Raw genomic sequence first — 23,406 nt, 5'->3', positions numbered from 1 at the left:
TATGTCCTGAAATGTTTTTGGGTATTCCAATTTCTATGCCTTTTTGAAACAGTATTACTAGTTTTAACAATGCTTGCAAAATAATTCGTGATTTTATTTGTGTTCCACCTTACAAATGAAATAAAAACTCCTAAAGAAGGGATAGATGTGCTCTGGTATACCAAGTCACAGTTCTCAGATGGAAATCAACTTTCATGCCCTTATTTCTTTTCCAGACCAGCTGTTCAATTCCTCTCCTTTTTTGGCAAAGAGGACAAATATCACAGCTGTGGTATCCTCTAAGGAAGATGCTGCATCTGTAACTGCCACAATTGCATTAGTGGAGTCAGATGAAACATTTCATACCAGTTGTGCCAAATTGCAATCCCTCATCCACTTTGTTAAGTCAACTTCAGAGGTAGTTCTCCAGGCTATGCTCCTCAGGGCATAAACTTTAAAAAAAAATCAGGTTGTGGCCTTGCATCCTCCTAATCATATTGAGGTTGTGAAATCTACACCAGAATATCTTTAGGAACTCAATCTAATAAAGAATACAGTGGCTAAGCTGTTATCTGGGATCAGCCCTAAGGAAATCACCGTGCCAGTCTTGAAACAACTTTTCTGACTGCTCACCTGTTTCCATGCACCACTCCAAGTGTCAGCACTTTCCTTTAAAGCCCTGTATGGCTTGGGACTGAATACCTGTCTTTTCCCTGGATCAACTTCAGAGGCCCTTCTCTTTGTGCTTTCCACCTTCCAAGGCTAGTCAGGTGAGAACCAGAAAAAGGGCTTTCCCCCCAGTTAGTACCCCATCTTTGAAATGCTCTCTCCAGAAAGGTTCACTGGTACCTATCTTGATGTCCTTTTGACCCCAGGCAAAAACCTTTTATTTTGTTTTATTACACCTTTTTTATCTTCAGATTTCTTTGGTGTTATTCTCCTTCTGCGATGACAGAATGCTTTTATTAACCTCTACTGTTTTAATATCTCATTGTTTTTATGACACATTGTTTTAAATGGGGGTTCTACTGATTGTCAACTGCCCTGAGAACATTTTGCTGAAACATAGAAATAAATAAAGAAATGATCAGATTGCTTTTTTGTCTGCTCAGAGAACTGAGCGCGAACAGATTTAGCTACAGGGAAAGAGTATGTTGTACTGAAGAGTAAAGAGTATAGGTGTTGATAGAAATGTCTATCAAATGGTACCTGCTAGTTCCACAAAAACCATTACAAGGAAAGTTCCTGAGATATACAGGAATGCATTCCAATATGGAATAAAAGAAGATTCATCATATCCATTATTTTCAGCTTTCCTGGAATGCTCTTGCCTATATTCTCGGGATGCTCCTAGTTCCAACAGTATGCCTATTAGCCTAGGTGCTGGCTGTGTCAGGAGTACTTTTCACCAACAACAGATTAGTTACAAGGAAACACTGCTTTTTGTCATCTCAGACCCAGTGAAAGTAATTCAAGACTTTTACAATAAGAATACTGCAATGTGATCTATATGGTGTTCCTCTTGGTAACTACTTGGAAACTAAAACTAGTGCAATGTGTGTTACTAATTGCACATTATACTGCTGCTCCAGCATCTGCAAAGGCTCCATATCACATTTGTAGTGGGACAGAATTTATACATTTGCCTTCATTCATTCAAACTTCTAAATCAACAAAACCAGCTGGAGATTTTCCACTGTCCTTATTCTCAGCAAGTAAAAAAGACAGACAGATTTCAACATTACTCCTACTAACAAATTCTTAAGATATACATCAGTGAAGTGGACCTAAGACAGGCAACTCTGTAAGGTTGTGTTTCAGTTGCAAATGTTCAGATGGGCCTATTTAGTTCACTCAGAATGGAGTTTGGCTGACTTAACATATATTGTGAAAGGTAACATGTCAAATGGCTTTCAGTGTATGGTTAAGCAATCAGGTTTAAAATGATATATGAACTCACAGTTCTGTTTTCATCCTTGTAGAATCAGCCTTAAATTACAACTTAACATTGTGGCATGATTGCTGTACTATGTAATTGCTGCCTTATTAGCTTCCAGCCTAATTCAAGATGTTGGTTCTTCATTTCAAAGGGCTGAATAGTCTGGGTACTACAGGACATGAATGGCTAACCTGTGGCCCTCCAAATGTTGTTGAACTACAACTCCCATCATCCCTGACCATTGGCCATGCTAGCTGAAGCTGATGGGAATTGTAGTCCAGCAGTATGTGGAAGGTCACACAGGTCAGCCATCCTTGCTTTAAGAGCTCATTTTGTAATATATGCCTTCCGGCATATTAAGGTCATCTGAAGAGGTCTTGCTCTACATACAGTCTTCTCAGGAGGGGGCCCACCAGAGGACACTTGCCAAGAGCTCCTGGCTTGAAAGAGCCCTTGGCAAATGCTTTTTGGTAGTCAGTGGGTCCCCCTGGCAGATTTACTTGGTGGGTGAGAACCATACCAATCAGCAACAGGCAGTTCCCAGTGCAAGTCTGGGAACTGCTGTCTTATGTACCAATATTCCCTTGACACAGCATAATTCAAGGAAATAATGGCTTATTAAAATGGCAGTTCCTGACACCATTTCATTTACAACAATTCCCCTGGTGCAAAGCTACATTGGGTGCATTGTGGGAAATTAAGATGGAGGTTCAGGGCCATAAAAATTGTTTAAGGAAGCACTCACAGCAGTAGAGCCCTGGCAGCGGCTGTGCGTGCTGGGTGCTGATGCTGCGCCTGGACCTTATTTGTTCTGTTGTCCACTTTATGGAACTCCCTCTCTTAGGAGAGTCTTTAGTATTTGCCAGGAAGTTAAAACATTGTTCTCAAAGGCAAGATTCTGCTGAGCATATTGTTGCTGTACTGCTGTAATTATATGTGGCTGTTAGAAGGCTCATATGTCACCTGGAGCACTTTTTTGCAAGGGGGGAGTTTAATAAGTAAGTAACAAACAAATAACTTGGTTAGTATCCTGGTCTTCATAGGTTTTTCATTATGATAGGTTCATATGACCCTCTTCAGTTGCCTGATAGTAGTAGTAGTTTGCGAGAAATCAAGTAGATGATGGCTCTGACCTATTGCTCTGAAGTGCTCCAGAGCAGCTTGACTGGAAGGGGCATGGCCTGAAGCTACTGGCTAAAAGGGTGTGGCATGATGGCTGCTGAGTGCAACTAGGAGCAGCTGTGTGTGCTGGAAGTTTTCATTCTGTCTCCTGACTCCTAACTGAGCAAAGCAGAGGGTGCTACGTCAGCTGGTCCAGAAGATGTACAAGACAGCCAGCTCTCAGAGAGTGAGCTAACAGGGAGAGCTAACAGGAGTTTGGCAGAGGAGTTCAGCAGGGGAAGTCCCTAAAAATTTTTTTTTTCTTGTATGGCACACCACATACTAGTGGAACTCTCCTATTTACTCTAAAGGAGAACAGGACAAAGCACAGGTCATTCCAATACAGCCCCCAAGCTGTCTCCCCACCCAAGTAGTCTGGATAGCCGGGGTGATAACCCCCCTGGGTTGAAAATGCTGCTTATGAATGCCAGGTCGGTGAATGGTAAAACAACAGCCATTCAGGATCTGATACTGGATGAGCACGCTGACCTGGCTTGTATTACAGAGACCTGGTTGGATGAAGATGGGGGGGGGTTTAATCTCTCTCAGCTTTGCCCACCAGGTTTCTCTGTACAGCAGCAGGCAAGACCTGGGGGGCGGGGAGGTGGAGTTGCAGTGGTCTATCGTAATACCATTCCCCTGACCAGGTGCCCTATCCCACAGTCTTCAGGGTTCAAGTGTGTGTATCTGAAGTTGGGTGGCCGGGACAGAATAGGGATTCTGTTGGTGTACCGCCCACCCCACTGCTCAACAGTCTCCCTTCCTGAGCTAGCCGGGGTGGTCTCGGGGTTGGTGTTGGAATCACCTAGGTTTGATGTACTGGGGGACTTCAACATCCATGCCGAGACCACTCTGGCGGGAGTGGCTCAGGATTTCACGGCCTCCATGACAACCATGGGTCTGTCCCAAGTAATATCTGGTTCCACTCATGCTGCTGGCCACACTCTGGACCTTGTGTTCTGTGCTGGATGGGATGGTGGTGATCTTGGTGTGGAGGAACTCTCTGTAGTTCCGTTGTCATGGACAGATCACTACCTGGTTGGGTTTAGACTCACTGCGACTCAAAACCTCTGCAGGGGTGGGGGACCAATTAGGATGGTCCGCCCCAGGAGGCTGATGGATCTGGATGGTTTCCTGAGAGCTCTTGGGGTTTTTCCTGTCACCTCGGCAGGTGATTCTGTTGAAGCTCTGGCTGACCTCTGGAATTGGGAAATGGCCAGGGCAGTGGACATGATCGCTCCTGAGCGTCCCCTCTCACGGAATGGAGCCAAACCAGCCCCCTGGTTTACCAGGAAGCTGATGGTGATGAAACAAATGAGAAGGAGAATAGAGCGATGTTGGCGGAAGACTCGGAGCGAGTCTGACCGAACACGGGCTAGAGCCTATCTGAAGGCCTACTCCATGGCAGTGCGGGCAGCAAAGAAATTATTCTTTTCAGCCACCATTGTGTCTGCGGGGAGCCGACCAGCAGAGCTGTTTCGAGTGGTCAGGGGTCTCCTACATTCTGGCCCCCGAGAGGATAATATAGACCACTCATCAGCCCGCTGTCAAGAATTTGCACGGCACTTTGCAGACAAAATCATTCAGATTCGTTCCGACTTGGATGCTATAGTTGATACAGGCTCAGTGGATGTAACTTTGGCTCCTGCTTGTCCAATAATAATGGATTCTTTTCAACTTGTACAACCCGAGGATGTGGACAGGATCCTTGGAGAGGTGAGGCCCACCACATGTCTGCTAGACCCTTGCCCTTCCTGGCTTATTAAAAGTGCCAGAGGGGGCCTAGCCGAGTGGGTGAAGGAAGTGGTCAATGCCTCCCTACAACAAGGCAGAGTTCCAATGTGCCTAAAGGAGGCAGTTGTAAGGCCTTTGTTGAAAAAGCCCTCCCTGGACCCCTCTATTATGGATAATTATCGGCCAGTGTCTAATATCCCATTCCTGGGCAAGGTAATAGAGCGTGTGGTGGCCTCCCAACTACAGGGATTCCTGGATGAAACGGATTATCTAGATTCATTTCAGTCTGGTTTCAGACCTGGTTATAGGACAGAGATGGCTTTGGTCGCCTTGGTAGATGACCTACACAGAGAACTGGACAGGGGGAGTGTGTCCCTGTTGGTTCTGTTGGACCTCTCAGCGGCTTTCGATACCATCGACCATGGTATCCTTCTGGGTCGCCTTACCGGGATGGGACTTGGGGGCACCGTTTTACGATGGCTCCATTCCTTCCTGGAGGGGTGAACCTAGAAGGTGGTGCTGGGGGATTCCTGTTCGATTCCTTGGCCATTGGCCTGTGGGGTCCCTCAGGGTTCAGTTTTGTCCCCCATGCTATTTAATATCTACATGAAACCGCTGGGAGAGGTTGTCCGGAGATTTGGGGTTCGGTGCCATCAGTATGCAGATGACACCCAACTCTACTTCTCCTTTCCACCTAATTCCAAGGAAACTGTCTTGGTTCTAAACCAGTGTCTGATAGCAGTGGTGGACTGGATGAGGGTGAACAAGCTGAAGCTTAATCCAGACAAGACAGAGGTGCTCCTAGTCAGTCGAAAGGCGAATCAGGGAATAGGGGTTCAGCCTGTGCTGGATGGGGTTACACTCCCCCTGAAGACGCAGGTTCGCAGTTTGGGTGTGCTCCTGGACTCAGCCTTAAACCTGGAGGCCCAGGTTTCTGCGGTGGCCAGGAATGCTTTTGCACAGTTAAGACTAGTGCGCCAACTGCGCCCGTTCCTGGAGTCGTCTGATCTGGCTATGGTGACACATGCCTTAGTTACATCCCGCTTAGACTACTGTAACGCACTCTACGTGGGGCTGCCTTTGAAGACTGTTCGGAAACTTCAGTTGGTGCAACAAGCTGCAGCCAGAATGTTAACTGGGGCTGGTTCCAGGGACCATACAACTCCCCTGCTGCAACAGCTCCACTGGCTGCCAGTCTGTTTCCGGACACAATTCAAAGTGCTGGTTATGACCTATAAAGCCCTATACGGCTTAGGTCCAGGCTATTTGTCAGACCGTATCTCCCTATATGAACCTGCCTGGGCCCTGAGATCTTCAGGAGAGACCCTTCTCACGATCCCAACACCTTCACAAGTGCGACTGGTGGGGACACGAGATAGGGCCTTTTCGATGGCTGCCCCTAGGCTCTGGAACTCCCTCCCCAGGGAGGCAAGAATGGCCTCCTCTGTGCAGTCTTTCCGCCGACAGCTAAAGACTTTTTTCTTCTGGCAGGCCTTTGGAACTGAAGGTTTTAAGGGTAGTGACTGAAGAGGATGCTGTATGTTATTGTTTTACTTGTATGCTCCTAAATTGGGTTGCAGTATTTTAAGAGTAATTGGTTTTAACATCTTAATAGTTTAATCCTGTTTTAATGCTGATTTTATATGTTTATATGTTTTATATTTTTATAGGTTCTTAATGATATGTATTTATTTCTATCTGGAAGCCGCCTTGAGTTCCAGTTTGGAAAAAAGGCGGGGTATAAATAAAGATGACAATAACAACAACAACAACAACAGGCAGTAGAGACTATGGATGGGAAGAACACTCCAGTGACCTGCAATATTTGTTTTTTTTGCCTGAGAACAACATGGCATACACATGCAACAACTGCAAGCTGTTGGCAGACAAAGTGAGGGGCTTGGAATGGTGAGTGGCCACACTAAAGAGTATAAGAGAAGACAAAGAGTTCTTAGAATCCTGGAACAGCAGCAGCAAAGAGAAGTACAGGAGGTGGAAGAACAGCAGCAAGTTGAAGCGGAAGAGGAGACTATTGTGGAAAGCAACAACGAAGTGGAGGAAACTCTGTGTAAAAGGGTGATATGAGTAGAAGAGCTGGAAAACACCCTTCACCGGTGGAACTATGGAATCGCTTCCAGGGACTTGAGGATGAGACTAGAGGATAGTCTGCAGGGGAAGAATTACACGAGACCCCATGCAACAGCAAGCAAGAGGCTGAAGCTCAGTCAAGCAGAGGCAATGAAACCATGCCCCACGACAAGAAGAAAAGAGGAGGAGGAGGAGTGGGACACACCCTACTGTGTGGGATTGAAACCCAAGTATGCCGAGAAGATCCATGGACCTGCCAGATATGCTGTCTCCTTGGAGGACAGATAACAGATGTGACAAAAGGGTTGCCATCACTCATCAAGCCCACTGACAGGTATCCCTTTCTTCTCATCCATGTGGGAACGAATGATACTGCCAAGCGCAGCTACAAAGAAATCACATCAGACTTTGAAACTCTGGGAAGGAAACTCAAGCACTTTGGGGCCCAGATAGTTTTCTCATCCATCCTTCTGGTACTTAGAAGACAAGTAAAAAGGGAAAGAAAAGTACTCCAGGTGAATGACTGGCTATGAAGGTGATGCTGATTCGAGAGATTTGGATTCTGTACCATGGGCTATGCTTCCTGGAAGATGGACTGCTCGCAAGTGATGGGTTGCACTTCACAAGGACTGGGAAGAATGTGTTTGGCCACAGCATGGAGAAGTTCATCAGAAGAGCTTTAAACTGAATCCTAAGGGGGAGGGAGATGTAAACTTGGCGGTAACTACTAACAAAGGCTAAGTACACAGTAAGAGGAACTGAGGGAATGGCTCTAACAAAGCCCAGTAGTACTCTTCAAAAATATGTAGGAAGGAAGCCAGGCCATAAATCACATGGTCTTCAATATCTGTATACTAATGCCCAGAGTATGGGAAACAGATAGGACAAACTTGAACTCTTACTACAGGGGAGAAAATATGACTTGATAGATATAACTGAAAATTGGTGGGATGATTCCCATGACTGGAATACAACAATTGAAGGATATAACTTGTTCAAAAAGAACAGAAGTAATAGAAAGGGAGATGGAGTCATGCTATATGTTAAAAATGTATATTCCTGCACAGAAATACAGGATGACGAGTTTGGTAGCTCCACCAAGAGTATTTGGATTAAAATTAATGGGGCAAGGAATAAAAGGAACATGGTGATTGGAGTCTACTATTGACCACCCAATCAAAGAGAAGATGAGGATGAAACTTTTGAAAAGCAAATTGCCAATGTTTCAAAGAGGCATGATGTAGTAGTAATGAGGGACTTCAATTACCCCAATATCTGTTGGGAGACAAATTCTGCCAAACATGGCCCCTCCAAGAAATTCCTGAATTGTGTTGGAGATAATGTTCTCATACAGAAAGTGGAGGAAGCAACTAGATGATCAGTTATCCTTGACTTGATTCTAACCAATATAGAAGACACAGTGGATGAAGTGACAGTTATGGGAACTCTGGGGAAAAGTGACCATGTTATACGTTAGTTCTTGATTTTAAAGGAAGCAAAAGCTTAGAGCAGCCATACACATATCCTGAACTTCAGGAAAGCCAATTTTAATATTCAGAAAAATGGTAAGTAAGGTTCCATGGCAAGCGACTCTTAACGAGAAAAGGAGTCCAAGTTGGGTGGGAGTTTATAAAAAAGGAATTTCTAAAGGCACAATGGCAAACAATTCCATCAAGGAAAAAAGGAGGAAGACAATAGAAGAAGCCAGTGTGCCTTCATAGAAAGCTTAGAGATGACCTGAAAACAAAAAAGGACACATACAGGAAGTGGAAGGAAGGCCGCAAAGGCAGAGTACAGACAGGTAGCACAGAATTGCAGGGATGGCGTCAGGAAAACTAAAGCTGAGAATAAGATGAGCTTAGTGAGAGATGCCAAAAGCAACACAAAAGACAGAGAAAACAAATGGTGGTACTCAATGAGGATGGCAAAGTGTGAACAGATGACAAAGAAAAAGCAGAAGTGCTCAATTCCTACTTTGGCTCAGTATTCTCCCCAAAGAGGACCCTCCAGGGAAACATGAAGGGGCAGGATTACAGCTTGAAACTGATAGACAAATGGTCAGGGAATACTTAATCACTTTGAATGAGTTCAAATCTGCAGAGCCTGATGAACTGCATCCTGCAGTAATGAAGGAACTGGCTGAAGAACCACTGTCTATTATCTTTGCAAAATCATGGAGGATGGATGAAGTGATGGATGACTGGAGAAGAGCTAATGTTGTCCCCGACTTCAAAAGGGCAAAAAGGAGGAACCTGGGAACTACAGACCAATCAGCCTAACATCAATCCCTGGGAAAATTCTGGAGCAGATTATAAAGCAGTCAGTCTGTAAGCATCTTGAAAACAATGCAGTGATTACTAGAAGTCAACACAGATTTATCAAGAACAAATCCTGCCAGACTAATCTTATCTCATTTTTTCATCGGGTATCCTTCCTCGTAGATTGTGGGAATGCTATGAACATAATATATCTCGACTTCAGCAAAGCTTTTGACAAAGTGCCCCATGATATTCTGATTAGGAAGCTAGCTATATGTGGGCTGGATGGAACAACTATCAAGTGGATCCACAGTTGGCTCCAGAATCATACTCAAGGAGTGCTTATCAATGGTTCCTTCTCAAATTGGGGGAAGGTAATGAGCAGGGTACTGCAGGGCTCGGTCCTGGGCCCAGTGCTCTTCAACATTTCAATTAATGACTTAGATAAGGAAGTATGCTTATCAAATTTTGCAGATGATACAAAGTTGGTAGGTATAGGTAATACTGTGGAAGACAGAAACAAAATTCAAAGGGATCTTGAAAGGCTAGAGCATTGGGCTGAAAACAACAGAATGAAATTTAACAGGGATAAGTGCAAAGTTCTATACCTAGGAAAAAGAAACCAAATGCACAGATATAAGATAGGGGATACTTGGCTCAGCAATACTACATGAGAGAAGGCTCTTAGGATTGCTGTTGATCACAAGCTGAATATGAGCCAACAGTGTGATGCGGCTGCAAAAAAGGCAAATGCTGTTTTAGGCTGTATTAACAGAAGTATAGTTTCCAAATTGTGTGAAGCATTGGTTCCCCTGTATTCAGCACTGGTTAGGCCTCATCTTGAGTACTGTGTTCAGTTCTGGACACCTCACTTTAAGAAGGATGCACACAAATTGGAACAAGTTCAGAGGAGGGCAACAAGGATGATCAGTGAACTAAAAACAAAGCCCTATGAGGGGAGACTGAAAAAACTGGGAATGTTTAGCCTGGAGAAGAGAAGAATGAAGGGAGATATGATAGCACTCTTCAAGTACTTGAAAAGTTGCCACACAGAGGAGGGCCAGGATCTCTTGTTGATCATCCCAAAGTGCAGAATAATGGGCTCAAGTTGCAGGAAGCCAGATTTCGGCTGAACATCAGGAAAAGCATCCTGTTAAGAGTGGAATGACAATGGAACCAATTACCTAGGGAGGTGGTAGGCTCTCCAACACTAGCGGCATTCAAGAGGCATTTGGACAGGCACTTGTTGGGAATGCTTTAGTTTGGATTCCTGCAATAAGCAGGGGGTTGGACTCGATGGCCTTATAGGCCCCTTCCAACTCTATGATTCTAGTACATGTTTTTCAGATCAGAAAGTCAAAAGATACTTATGTAAGTAGAACAAGGAAGAAATAGTTCAATGAATAAGTTTTGAAAACACCATTATCCATTGCTTACTAAGCTTTTATCCTAAATGAAGTTGCACTCAGATGCAGCAAGATTAGAAATGACAGCTGGAAAATTTGCAATTATTCTTTCCTATACATTTTTCCTATACAGTACATATGGAATCTAGCATGATAGTCAAAACATAAAAAGCTCATCGTGAGGAGTGCAGCGGTGGAAAGGGGGGCTGTAGTGCTGATGCTCTATGGAGCAGGGCAGGTGGCCTAAGGGAAAATGGGGGAGAGAGGAAACCCCCAAGCAACCCCCACATTCAGCAAAAGTGGTAGGGAAACAAAGTCTGCAGCTGCACTACCCCTCCAAATGGCGGGCACCATGCTGCCGCTCACAAGAACCAGCACAGCAGTTGAAAAAGAGAAGCCTTGCACTACTGCTCCATGGAGCAGGGGAGGTGGCCTGAGGGTAACGGGGGGGGGGGAGAGGAAAACCCTGAGGCAAACCAGCCCTCAATGATGCCCCTCAGCCATGCCCCAAAAACTCCCCCAAAAGATTTTTTTTAAAAAAAAGATGCATGGAAAGGACTAGAGATGAAGATATTGGGTTCAGGAACACAGAAGAATAGAAAAGGGTAGAAAACGAAGCTACTTAAGAGCGAGAAGAAAATAATCCACCTAGACGCAAGAGGCAGGAACGGTCTGGGATCTCGCACGGGTTGCTATTTCCTCAAAAAATCATACGATTCCTGCCTGCTGACGCTAGGTGATGCTATTTCCCATCTGATGGGCAGTTCTCCAGGGAGAATTGTGTTAACAGCAGGGCTGTGGAGTCGGTACATCAAACCTTTGACTCCGACGCCTCTATTTTTCTACTGTCCAACTCCCACTCCTTCATAAATGGCAAATGTATATTAATGTATTAATATTAATATTAAAATATTAATTTTATTTTGAAGCCAGAGTCGGTACATTTCTACCGACTCCGACTCCATCCAAAATTGCTTCTGACTCTGACTCCACGACTCCGACTCCACAGCCCTGGTTAACACATTAATCTAATGTACACTACAATTCATCCTTTCCTTCCCCTGTTGTCATATCATAAGAACATAAGAAAAGCCCTGTTGGATCAGGCCAGTGGCCGATGTAGTCCAGCATCGTGTTCTCATAGTGGCCAACCAGATGCCTATGGGAAGCCCAAAAGCAAGACCTGAGTGCAACAGCACTCTCCGCACTTGCGTTTCTTAGCAAATGGCATTCAGAGGCATACTGTCTTTGACAGCAGAGGCAGAATATAGCCATTGTGGTTAGTAGCCATTGACAGCCTTATCCTCCATGAATTTGTCTACTCCTCTCTTCAAGCCATCCAAATTAGTGGCCATCACTCCTTCTTGTGGGAGCAAATGCCACATCCTACCCTCCTGCCTTACACATTTAGAAATATAGCTAAGCCTTCATTTTAGGATTACGCAAAACCCCACTATTCGCATTATTAGGGTTAAAATGACTGAAACAAATTAAAAACCTTGAAGAAAGTGACTAAATGAAGAAATAAGCTGAACAAACAGAACATTTCCTTTCAGACAAAATGTTGGCATACTAACATTGCACAGGATAGTAAAGTATCCCCATTAGTGAAGTAGTATATGATCGATATACAGAGCCTTCTGAGGTTTTTTTTAAAGAATTCAAAAGTTTCTTTTCAACCTAGTACTGGACATCTCCTTTTGCTACACACAGCAAAAACAGTCTTCTGCTATATTATTTCTCTCAGTGTCCCAGGTGTAGTGTTATTCCAGGGCATTGTAGGTGGGGGATGGGGATGGCAGCCACCACTGGCAATCACCTTTTTGTGGTGATAGCCATTCCCTGCTCTCAATACTCAGAAATGAATCTTCAGGCAAGGCATTATGGGAGAAACAAAGTGGCTGTCGAAAGAAGGTGTTGGTTTTGCTGTGCTGCAGGTGACCTCATCAAAAAAAGGGAGAAGGAAGACATCCATCGCTGCTAACTGTAAGCTACCCCCTTAACTTGAAGGCAAATTTGGTGCCCCTGAAGAACTTGGAGAAATCCCCCCCCCAAAATGCATCACTTATTAACAGGGCCATGACATTTTGGGGTCTTTTGACTTCAGCCCTTGGTTATGCAGACAGGGCAGGTTTGATCTTTGGTTCTCAATAGTTCCCACTAAACACTAGGATAGAGTTAGAACCCCCTGCCTGATCCAGAGTCGACAGAGAGGCTGCACTCAATCTTGCAGCCTCTTGCATCAGCTCATGGCTGGGTCAGAAGGCATAAAAACCTGGAAGCCTTTGAATGGTGGGGTCTGCTGCTGGTGGGATTGCCATCAAAGGGGGGACACTAAAGGGAATCGTCCCTTGGAAATCCCCTCTGGGAGGCTGGATGGTCAGGAAGGCCTAAGGTGCATGTGTGGTTCCTGCGCAAGGTGTGAACCTGTGTAGTGGCTTAAGTCTCTTAAGTAGAAACCTTATCCTGGTCTGCATCTGTACTGGAATTGTTTTTTAAGGTATTTTTTAAGATGTATTGTTTTTAAGATTTTAAAAAAGATGTTTTCAGTGTTTTATCACTTGTTAGCTGCCATAGGCTCCCTCTGCGAGGAAAGGCAGGATATAATAAATATTAATAATAAATATTATTAATAATAATTGTTATTAATAATAATTTGCTCAAGTTGTTTGACAATAGGAGCAAAATAAAAGGACAAAACAGTTTCCTTGCACATGGTTTGGACTTGCTTTCCATGAAAATGTCACCACCCTCTAATTTATTAATTTTAAAAATTATAATCTCAGACTTTGGAATCAGATACATTCCTAAGGAATAGGGCCAAAAATAGTACTCTCTAGATTTAGAGGAAAGACAGTAATGTATTTTGAACCACACCTAGGTTAGATATGAATACCACACAAGTGGGCCAGGTAACAGGAGGAAGAGAAAATCCACATAATGTTCTTTCTATTTGCTGGATTTGATCTGGGGATTTGGTGCAGTCAGAGACCGAAGTATTGACAATTGACTTTATGCAACCATTTTGCAGTATCATCCAGCATCACCACCATCAGGTGAAATCCCTCCCCCACCCAAAATAGAGAGGACCTAGCCGATTTCTAAGGAAATTTCTCTTAGTTCTTATTACATGTTCTAGGATATTTAAGCCCTTGTTGGATAACACAAAAGCTAAAACTTCCTCTCTCAAGATTTCAAAGCTACAATTCATAGCTGACTTTTGTCTCTGTCCTTTCCCTTCTCATTTGTTACAGAACTATAGCCATGCAAACCAAATGGGAAATTAACTACTTATTTCAGTAGGGCTGCAAAACTGACAAACCTCTTCCAGCAAAATTAAATATATTGTTAGGCATTCCTGTGAAGTCCCTCTTTCAAAGTCACATACAGAATGCCAAGTAACAAAGATGACCTTTGAGAAACATAGAACAAAGTCTCTTGGTTTTATTCTAGGAATATAATTCAACCAAAACATTGGATGGTTGAACCAATATGCCTTTCCCTTGGAAGACCAGCAGCAGCCAAATATGAGCAAAGTTTGGGTTAATGGCTCCAGTGGTTGGGGTAATTTGTCATCTTACTTACAAGATAACAGGCTGTTTAAATGTAAAATTTGTACAAAATTTTAGTTGTGTGTTTTTTAACATTTCCGTTTTCCCAGGATAACAACTGTCTTAATGTAGATGCGGGACCGAATATCTTGAGCAAAAGACTCCTTACATGGAAATGTTGAAACTAACCATGGAAGTGTCCATCCTCCTGCTTTTTGAGAGATTTCAAGTCTTGGTAACATCAGCCCATTTCTCCACTAGTTCCCCTAATTCGTTTCCCAGCTTTCAAAATCTTGTGGCTTATTTACCCTGAGGAACTTATTTTGCCTTAATACCTTAATACCTACACTAACTATGGCATTTCTAGATTTAAGTTTATTTTATACTTGTTCCATGTTTTTAACCATTGAAAGCTTTTTGTCCTCAGGCTCGACAGACTCACTTTGTTTCTGTGCCACCCCTACATCCTATAGGCTGGAGCCAGAGTTGGTATCCTTTTGTACTTAGCAAGGCTCACACCCCACCATGGAGCCCAGTGCTGACTCACAGAGCTCTCTTGCCTTTCTGCTTTTCCCTACTGTTGATGCATGTTCATCTGCCCTCTCCATATGTGCAAGCTATGACAAGAACAAGAAGGAGCAGCAGTTGCCTTTGCCCTTGTCCTCTCCACCTGGGCAGTGATATAGATTTGGTCCAGGGAGAGAGGTCAAGCAAAAGGGAAGTGATAAAGAGGACAGGCCATCATGGGCATCTTGTCTAAGAGTCCCCCAAAGTCTGGAGCCCACATTGCTTACAAAGGGGATTACGCATTAAGTTACATTCCACATTCTTGCTACTCCTTGGGCTCAATGTACCTGCTAGCCTGTTGGCTAAACAGAACACAGAGTTAATACTTTTTCAGATGAACACATAGTGGGTACTGTGTTTCCATGAAGCATTTTTATTTATGCCAGCTTAGGAAACTTGTCACAGAACTAGCCATGCATACTTCTATAAATGAAAACAGCCTGGGACATTTGAAATGCCTCCCTTTACACATACAGCATAACATTGCTTAACATTTAATAATAATAAAAAAAAGAATCAATATTAAGATACTCACAAAAAGCAGCAGGAGCAAAGGAGTTATTACAATGCCCTGGAAGAAAAAAAAAAGAAGTTTATTACTTTAGAAAACTGAACTTTTCCTTTGCCACACCAAACCTTTAAATATGAAGACATTAGACATCCCACTACCAAATATTTGGGCATCTGTTTACAAAACCAATGTAATGTCACTTTTGTGATACGTAAGACCATGATTTATGATGTTGTACTGGTGTAGCTGTTGGTATACCCCCCTTTAATCAGTTTAGTGCTAACGAACAGGATACGTTTATCTTCATACATAGATGAAGGAGTGAGAATGATCTATGTTAACTATAATTAAGAATGTAAATGGTATCTTGTGAATCCATCTTTCCACTTTTGCGTCTGACATCTCCCCATACTTTTAAATATATACCATAAATATATAGGTCAGAAGTCCCTTCCCACAAATGCTTTCAGCTGCCTCAGTAATCAGCCCCTTCCATGAGAGGGGACAGGTGGTTTACCATCATATTGTCTGAGTTGTGACCCTCTCCCGAGCGAAGTCTGCATCAACTGTGATGAATTAGGTGTTGTGTGATTTTGTAATGTAAACTGATATCCCCTAGGAAGTGAGTGGAGATCTCAGAACTCATTTCACTTGATTAGACTCCGTGTCTCCATGGTGGGAAGGCAAGTCTTTCATCTAATTTAGTCACACAGGACCACTTCAGCTCTCCACATCCCCCAGGCAAAGAAAGGCAAAAGATTTGTTTTCTTCAGTGACAGCAAAGAGGTTTAAGGCTGATCACTGGGCATAATACAAGATTTTAAGTCTCATGAAGACAAAGCTTAAGACAACGCTTTAGGATTGGGAGATAACATGACAAGCATAATCTTCACAACAGCAAATGGCAATTCTCACTTCACTCACTCCTTCATACTTCAATATTTTATATAAATTAATAAAAACAGACCGCTACTTAATGCAGATTAATTCACAAATCCTACTTAGCCTTTCTAATGAAACCTAAGGTTCTTTCCCCAAAAAATATGATGCATAATTTTCTGTATTACAAAAAGTCTAATCTATCTTTATATGTGTGTGTGTATGTGTGTGTTTAAAAAACAAAATCCAAAAGGGTCCATAGTCTTTGATCTGGGTTTAAATCCCTGCTCAACCATATTTTCTCCGGTTTACTTTGACAAGCCATTCTCAGTTTAAGTTCCACACTTGTAAAAAGGGAGTATTAATGACCTCCATTCACAAGTTTGTTATGAGGAAGGGTGAGGTAAGGGTTGTACATAAAACACACGTGCTGTTAGCCACTATGGACCTTTGGAACACGACAGGCTATGAACTGAGAGAAAAATAACAAAAATCTGAATTCCTTATACCAGTCCAGACATATGCTTTTGTATTTTGGATCATATATTTATTTGTATTTCAAGCCAGAGGCACATGAGAGCCTGTAGGGGCCTGGGCTCCTCAGAGACTGCTAGAATCCAGACCTTATATTTGTAGAAATATAAGAAAAGTGCACAGACAATATTCTACCCAGTTGCTTAGTAAGAAGTGTACTCTCTAGTGTTCTAGCCAATGAGTGCAAAGGACACCTGGATACCTAAAGGCACTTGTTACATTTAACTGTATTACATTTATAAATATTTAACACAATTAATATTAGTACAGCCTTATCTATTTCATTTAGTATATTATTATCCCTTCTTCCAAGGAGCTGAGGGTGATGTACAAGGTTTCTCTTCCTCCCATTTCACCATCACAACCACTCAGTGAGGTAAAGTTAGGCTGAGAGAGAAAAAATGTCTCCTCATGAGCTTCATGGCAGAGTGGGGATTTGAACCAGTGTCTCCCAGTTCCTAGTCTGGCACTCTAATCTTATAGATCAGTTACAATGCAATGGATAAAATGTAATAAAATGCCACCTTTACTACAGCTTTAACTTCAGCCACCATAAGGAAGCTCAAATTTAAAATGTCTTTTACTTTTGTGGCAAACAGTTTGAGGCGGGATAAAAAGCTAAGATCAGAAAAATTCTGTAAAATGAAGGGGAGAGGAGAGAAGGAAGGAGAATGTTTTTCCAAGTGACATGTGTTTAGCCAGTTCTGAATACTAAACAAAACTGCCATCTATAAAATAAAATCATTCTAAAAACTTAAACTTGACTGCTCTTCCCTCTACTGTGCTTTTCGTGGAAGTCCTGTCAAATATGAAGCGCATGGAATTACAGAGGTTGTACCCAAGCATTTCTTTGCACAAACCAAGCATCTGCCCTTGTGGAGGCAAGGTCACTGAACAGCAGAGCATTCTCAAAGTTATGGTGGTATATTGAACTTTGTGATGCAGCCCATAATGGAGTCAAAGTTGTAAAGTGATTGCCTTTTACCATTCTGAAGAAAAACTTTCAAGAAATCCATTTACACCTCTCATGTGAAAGTCTGACAATATATTTCAATGATTTTAGTGGGAAGGAGAAGAAAAAAAATTCACAGCCTGACCCAAAATGATCATACAAAGAATGATTCTGCATAGAAGCAGTCACATCAGGAACCTGTAAATGCACTTTTCTTTGCAGTGAGGATCATCAAACATCCTATTTTAGAAAGCCAGCTAGGCTTTTCTAAAAGGAAAACTAGCACCAAGGGATATATTTTATTTCATATTTTACAGAAGATTAAAAACTAACTTATTTCAGTTGCGAATATTAACTTGGGTAAGGAAGGTTACTAATTTTCGAAACCTGCACAAAACACAACCTGCTAAACCAGATTGCAATGAGATACACAATGAAGAATTTTAAAGCCGCAAGAGTTAATTATTAAGCAAGGAATCACTCTGGCTGACTTTTCCTAAGAATACCTCTTCTAAACTTGAGAATTACAGCTTAAGACTCTAGTCCTTAAAAAATGTAGTTTAGAGCCATCCGTCTGACATTTATGGATCTATTACAAGACTGCTCTATTTATTTATTTATTTTATTTTATTTAACTTTTATACCGCCCATAGCAAGCTCTCTGGGCGGTGTACATCAATAAAAACACTTCACATATAATATAAAAACCACTTAATCATCAAATTACAAAAGATATATCAAAAACTGTCTGTTAAAACATTAAATACAAAATACAAATACAAGAAAACGAACATGTTAAATATTAAAATATTAAAATGCCTGGGCAAAGAGGAAGGTTTTCACCTGGCGCCGAAAGGATAGTAATGTAGGCACCAGGCGAAGCTCGTCAGGAAGGGTGTTCCATAGTTCGGGGGCCACCACCGAGAAGGCCCTCTTTCTTATAGTCGCCTTCCGGGCGTCTCTCTCTATCGGCACCCGGAGGAGGGCCTTCGATGTTGAGCGCAGTGTACAGGTAGGCTCATATCGGGAGAGACGTTTCATCAGGTATTGCGGGCCCGTGCCGTGTAAGGCTTTATAGGTTAAAACCAGCACCTTGAATCGGGCCCGGAAGCATATGGGCAGCCAGTGCAAGCGGGCCAGAATCGGTGTGATGTGCTCCGACCGCTTGGTCCCAGTTATTAATCTGGCCGCTGCATTCTGTACAAGCTGCAATTTCTGAACCGTCTTCAAGGGCAGCCCCACGTATAGTGCATTGCAGTAGTCCAATTTCGAGGTTACCAGAGCATGAACAACTGAAGCAAAATGTTCCCTGTCCAGATATGGGCGTAGCTGGGCCACCAGTCTGAGTTGGTAAAAAGCACTCCGTGCCACCGAGGCCACCTGCGCCTCAAGTGACAAGGACGGGTCCAGAAGGACTCCCAAGCTGCGCACCTGCTCCTTCAGGGGGAGTGTAACCTCATCCAGAACAGGTCGAACATCCATCATCTAGTCAGGGGATCCATTTACTAGTAGCATCTCAGTCTTATCTGGATTGAGCTTCAATTTGTTCGCTCTCATCCAGTCCATTATCGCGGCCAAGCATCGGTTTAGCACTTTGACAGCCTCACCTGAAGAAGATGAAAAGGACTCTAGTGGTCTAAAAATTGAAGTCTCTCTGGTTATGGTAATAACATGCCTTTGCAGCTATTTCCCCTCCCCCCCCAAGCAAAGAAAGAGCTGGAGAGTCTTTTGCACCACTTGTTTATCCTCACCTTCTATGGTCTTTCTAGCTTCATCACTGTCTAATCTATACTTTGCCGGTCAGTTTCTTTTGTTCTCTCTGGAACCATCTGATCTTCCCTGAGCAGTCAGGAGGGGAAGTTGCTCATTTATCTACTCAGGGAAAATCAGCTGCCACTAGAAACAACAAGCAACCCAGGGAAGATACCTCATTCTCCATCCTATTATCTTGTCCCTTTGTGGTAAGATTAACTAACTTCCCACAAAACAGTAACATCAGAACAAAATAAAACACAAACAGAAAAGCTAATTTTCAAAACAGTGTTAAATACTTTGAACACGTTTTATAAACAAGGATAATTTTTTTTCCTTGGAAAAGCCGTAAGCCGCAACATTTAAAAACGTGATCTCCAACTACTAAAGAATATTTACAGAACTGGTTAATGAAGCAAACTCTCTTAATGAGCATCATTTTTTAATTGTAAGCTGTACCCCACAATTATGAAAAATAAAATTATTTCTCCAGGTAGCTTATATGTATGTGTGTGCGTGTATTCTAGAATATGTAAGCTAAATTATAACATTAGGAATGTAACAGCCCAGCTGGATCAGATCAAAGGCCTACCTGTCTCCCACTAGCAACCTGTTTCCACCAAAGAACCAACCAGATGCCTTTGGGAAGGCCTCAACTAGGGCACAAAGGTAATTATGCTGTCCTGCTGTTGTTTCCTAGCAACTGGTATTCAGAGGCATGATGCATCCAATCCTGGAGGTAGTATGACTACTTGCCACTGTTTGGTGACTAGGAATGTTGGAGAATTCTGATGATAATGGAAATAGAAGTGGAAATTTGCCAATTCGTCCCATGTCCAGAATGGAAATTACCCCAGTGAATATGATTGGTATTCACTGTTGTTGTGTATTGTTTGTGGACTAAAAGTAACAATTGATTATGTCCCCTTCCCATCCCATTTGCACTGTTTCCTTTGCACTGAAATGAATGTAGTGGATTAATGTAAAAATGTAATTTACATACTTAATTACATAAATTATGTAATTTTGCCATAGTGAATAACAAGATGAATAATGTACTTTTTGGCAAAATACGAATTGCAGCAGAACAGAAACAGTGCTGCATATGGCGAATGCAGGGTATAAATGCTTTGGATAAACAAAAAAATAAAGACATTATGATACTGACAGTTTTATTTTCAGTCCCTTTTGTGGTGATCCCTAGCATGAGATCCACCTGTTTCCTAGAGGCACACTAATATTTTTTACTGAGCTATCTACCACAACCTCAAGGTATCTTTCTGGATCAGTCACTACCAGTTCAGACTCCATTGGTGTATAAGTGAAATGGCTGTGTGCGCCTCAGTCCGTATCACGTTACGCTTACTTACACTGAACCACATTTGCCAGCAGGAGACTGGTTTCGGAGCTCTTCACAATCTATTTTTCTTTTTACCACCCTGAATAATTTGCTGCCTCAGAACTTACCTTTAAGAAGCCGTGGTGAATGCTCATCAGCAAGACTTGTCCTTCTGCTTGCCTGAGTTGATAAATTATCATTAATGTTTTCCACCAATTTATTTATGTATTTATTATTATTATTTATCTAAAATATTTCTATCCTGCCCTTCTACCCTGTAACAAGGCACCCAGGGTGGCTTACAATAAAATTGAGCATGTTCATAATAAAATTGTACACAATAAAAATCACAAAAACATTAAAATAAATTAAAATACATAAAATACTACACACACACACACACACACACACACACACACACACACACACACAGGGAGTTGTACTGAAGGGACTACAGAGGTAAAAATTAACATAGAAGGCATAAAATCAGTGTCACGCTCTACCCTCAGTCCCTCCAAAAGACTCTCCGGAACAAGATCATTTTCAGAAGTCTCTGGAAAACCATCAGGAAGGGAGCAGAGCGGGCTTCTTGGGGTAGGGTATTCCAAAGCTTGGGGCCACAGCTGAAAAGGCTCTCTCCCGTGTGCCTGTCAGTCTAACATCTTTCATTCCAGGCACGCAGAGGAGACTAGAGGCAGATAATCTTAAATCCCAGGCAGGTACATATAGTCATAAGCGGTCCCTCATGTACATTGGTCCAAGGCCATTTAGGACTTTAAAGGTCAGAACCAGCACTTTGAATTGGGCCCGGAAACAAATTAGGAACCAGTGGAGTCGATAAAGCACAGGGACAATAGTTAACATTCTGGCTGCTGCATTTTGAACCAACCGTAATTTCCAGACTGTTTTCAAAGGCAGTCCCACACAGAGCGCGTTACAGTAATCAAGCCTCGATGTCACCAATGCATGTGTCACTGAGGCCAAGTCAACTGCTTTCAGGAACGGATGCAGCTGATAGACCAGTTTGAGCTGGCCAAAAGAACTCCTGGCTATCGCAGCCACCTGATATTCCAGCAGCAGGGCAGGATCCAGGAGGACTCCCAAACTGCGGCCCTGCTCCTTTAAGAGGAGTGCAACCCTATCCCTGGCACAGTTGTCCCCTTGACCAGCAACACTTCCATCGTGTCTGGATTAAGTTTCAGTTTGTTAGCCCACATCCAGCCCTTCCCAACCTCCAGGCACTGGTTTAGGATGAGAACTCCCTCCCTGCAATCAGGTGGTAGGGAGAGATAGAGTTGATTTTCATCAGCATATTGATGACATTGTACTCCAAATCTCCGGATGACCTCTCCCAGAGGTTTCATATAAATGTTAAAGAGCATGGGAGACAGAATGGAATCCTGCGGTACCCCACAGGCCAGCGGCCAAGGGTCGAGCAGTAGTCTCCCAGCACCACTTTCTGGGTCCTGTCCATCAGGTAGGACTGGAGCCACTGTAAAACAGTGCCTCCCAATCCCATCCCAGATAGACGGCCCAGAAAGATACCATGGTCGATCGTATCAAAGGCCACCGAGAGGTCCAGCAGCACCAACAAGGATGCACTCCCCCGTCAGATACCTGGTGTAGCTCATCAAGCATAGCGACTAAGGCAGTCTCTGTCCCATGACTGGGCCTGAAGCCTGATTGAAAAGGGTCTAGATAGTCCAATTCAGCCAGGAAAACTTGCAGCTGAGCAGCCACTATCCTCTCAATCACCTTGCCTAGAAAGGGGAGATTAGAGACTGGGCGGAAGTTGTTAAGATTCGCAGGGTCTAATGAAGGCTTTTTAAACAAAGGTCTTATCACAGCCTCCTTCAACAATGTTGGCACAGAACCTTCCCTTAGGGAGGTGTTAATTAAATATGCCAACCAGTCAGCCACTCCCTCTCTGGCAGATTTGATTAACCAGGATAGGCAAGGGTCAAGGGAACAAGTAGTGCCCCTCAATTCTCCCAGAATCCTGTCCACATTCTCAGGCTTTACAAGCTGAAAAGTATCCATAGAAAAATGACCAGAGGAAGCTTCGGGGACATCTGGCACAACTGTAGTTAATAAGGAGTCCAAGTTAGTCTGAATGCAAGCAATTTTATCTGCAAAGTGCCTCGCAAACATGTTACAATGACTGACTGAGGGCTCAGAGTCTAATATAGTGTAGGTAATGTTTATTGCTTTTAGCCAATGGCCATTACAATATGAAAAACATACGAAAGAACATATTTATAAAACATTTAAAACATTCAATTTCAATGCGATAAAACATGGGTAAAACCCTGAAGCTTTAAAAGAAAATAATAAGAATCTGCTACATTTATTTAGACTAGGAGCCTGCTCAAATGAACTCCCCATTGCTTTTAAAGCTGGTATATTTCAGGAAGGCCATTCTGATCTTTGCTGCGGCTAGTGCAAACAGGGCTACCCTGTAAGTGACAGATTTGTCAATCAATCAATCAATCAAATTCTTTATTGCATAGTCCATAGACCTCAGCAATCGGACAGATTTGTCTGTATCTGCCAGCAGCCATCTGATCTTATACTCATCTGGCTGGCTTTCTAAAGAAGTCTGAAAAGGAAGAATGAACTTGGCCCTTGGTGAGTTATATAAAGGGCAATATAGAATATAGTACTCCATACCTTCAATTTGCCCTGATCCACATACACACAAGTGATCCTTTGGTGGTTTTTTTGTATATCTACCAGCCAGATATTCAGTGGGCTTC

General features: G+C 42.8%; 1 protein-coding gene across 4 annotated transcripts in view; it reads right to left on the bottom strand.

Moving 5' to 3' along the window:
- SLC10A7 (solute carrier family 10 member 7) overlaps positions 1-23,406 on the bottom strand; it is a 245,325-nt gene that overhangs the window by 73,582 nt on the left and 148,337 nt on the right. For all 4 annotated transcript variants that reach the window (XM_061584763.1, XM_061584765.1, XM_061584766.1 and 1 more), the window contains exon 6: positions 15,219-15,254. In XM_061584763.1, coding sequence (XP_061440747.1) covers positions 15,219-15,254 — 36 coding nt within the window. The remainder of the gene's footprint in view (positions 1-15,218; positions 15,255-23,406) is intronic.

This window comes from Rhineura floridana, chromosome 9 (assembly GCF_030035675.1).
Source record: "Rhineura floridana isolate rRhiFlo1 chromosome 9, rRhiFlo1.hap2, whole genome shotgun sequence".
Lineage (NCBI taxonomy): Eukaryota > Metazoa > Chordata > Lepidosauria > Squamata > Rhineuridae > Rhineura > Rhineura floridana.
Note: the sequence above shows the minus strand (reverse complement) of the source record. Positions and strands in the feature narration are given on the sequence as shown.